Source organism: Mandrillus leucophaeus, unplaced genomic scaffold (assembly GCF_000951045.1).
Source record: "Mandrillus leucophaeus isolate KB7577 unplaced genomic scaffold, Mleu.le_1.0 Scaffold1, whole genome shotgun sequence".
Classification (NCBI taxonomy): domain Eukaryota; kingdom Metazoa; phylum Chordata; class Mammalia; order Primates; family Cercopithecidae; genus Mandrillus; species Mandrillus leucophaeus.
In genome coordinates, this window is record NW_012098097.1 from 9420479 (window position 1) to 9422250 (window position 1772).

The window sequence follows — 1772 nt, forward strand, 5'->3', positions numbered from 1 at the left end:
TGTTTTGTCTGCTCCACCAAACTGGGAGTTTCTTGGGGAAGGCAGAATATTTCAAGGCAGTGAGGAGCACTGGAAAGATTATTGATGTGTGACCAGGCAAACCTAGTTATATGACTTTGAGAAAAATGTATATAAAACCCTTAGAACAGTGCTTAGAACATAGTGTGCACTTCCTAGCTTCTATCATTATTCATCTCTCCGAACACCTCAGTTCTCTTGCTTATAAAATGAAGTGATAGCCAGGTGCAGTGGCTCCCGCCTGTAATCCCAGCACTTTGGGAGGCTGAGGTGGGTGGATCACGAGGCCAGGAGATCGAGACCATCCTGGCTAAAAAATGGTGAAACTCATCTCTACTAAAAATACAAAAAATTAGCCGAGCATGGTGGTGGGCGCCTGTAGTCCCAGCTACTCGGGAGGCTGAGGCAGAAGAATGGCGTGAACCTGGGAGAAAGAGCTTGCAGTGAGCCAAGATCGCGCCACCGCACTCCAGCCTGGGCAAGAGTTCGAGATTCTGTCTCCAAAAAAAAAAAAATGGAGTGATAAGTCCTATGTCAAGTGGTCTTCATATGGAACAGGGGTCTCTAGGACCTTCCTAGCACACAGTAGCCACTCAATAGCCATCTGGTAGCTATTATTACAAAGCCTCCTGCTGGATGCAGAGAAGGTGCTCAATAGAAGTTTATGAGATGAACTGAAGGAACAACTGAGAGAAATGTATTATCTTAGCAACTCGCATATCAAAAGAAAAACTTTCAGTCATTCATTCAACAATCATTTATTAAGGGCTTAACATTACGTGCCAGGCTTTGTTCTAGGTTTGGGATACTACAGTAAAAACAGTTCTTGCCTTATGAAACTTACATTCTAAAGGGGGAGGCAGACAATAAGCAGAGAAAGAGACAAATCAATAAAAGGTTGGTGTTAAGTGCTGTGCAGGAAAAAAAAAGGTAAGCCCTTGGAAAAGGACTGCCTGAAGAGGTGGCATTTAGGGAGAGATCTGGATCCTCAAGAAAGTTTAATTTGTGAGACTCATCCTCTCCCTCACAAGACACCAGGAGCTCTTCCAGTCCTCTAGCAACAAGAGACCCCATACAACCAAGGAGGCTGCAGTTTGCCTTCTAGTGCGTCTCTCTCAACTCAGACCAAGCTACAAACTGCTGAACAAGCAACTGCAAACGTATTTTTGTTACACTTTTTGAACTGGGCACTTAAGCTCTAAGTGGGAGTAAACTGATTACAGCCATACCGCAACTGGTCTGTTCCCCAGAAAGTTCAGATCGCTGTTCTCTCCAAACAGGTAACCTTCAGGATGAGCTGAGTCAAACTTCTCTCCTCCCATAATGAAGTGGCTGGCAAAATAGCTTCCTAGAGAAGAACAAACAGAAAAAAATCAAACAAGCAGAAAACAGTCAACCTAAATCTAGTTTTAAAAAAACAAAAAAAAAGCTGATTTTTAAAAATGTTAACCTTTTGGGACGTGCGTGGTGGCTCACACCTGTAATCCCAGCACTTTGAGAGGCTGAGACAGGCAGATCACCTGAGATCAGGAGTTCAAGACCAACCTGGCCAACATGGCAAAACCCTGTCTCTGCTAAAAATGTAAAAATTAGCCGGGTGTGGTGGCACATGCCTGTAGTCCCAGCTACTCAGGAAGCTGAGGCAGGAGGATGGCTTGAACCCGGGAGACAGAGATGCAGTGAGTCGAGATCCTACCACTGCACTTCAGTCTGGACAACAGAGCAAGACTCCGTTTCAAACAAACAAAAACAAA

General features: G+C 44.5%; 1 protein-coding gene across 1 annotated transcript in view; it reads right to left on the reverse strand.

The window, feature by feature from the left end:
* RNF157 (ring finger protein 157) overlaps positions 1–1361 on the reverse strand; it is a 77496-nt gene extending 76135 nt beyond the window's left edge. The window contains exon 1 of the mRNA XM_011983513.1: positions 1248–1361. Coding sequence (XP_011838903.1) covers positions 1248–1340 — 93 coding nt within the window. The 5' untranslated portion in view covers positions 1341–1361. The remainder of the gene's footprint in view (positions 1–1247) is intronic.
* Between the last annotated feature and the right edge of the window lie 411 nt (positions 1362–1772).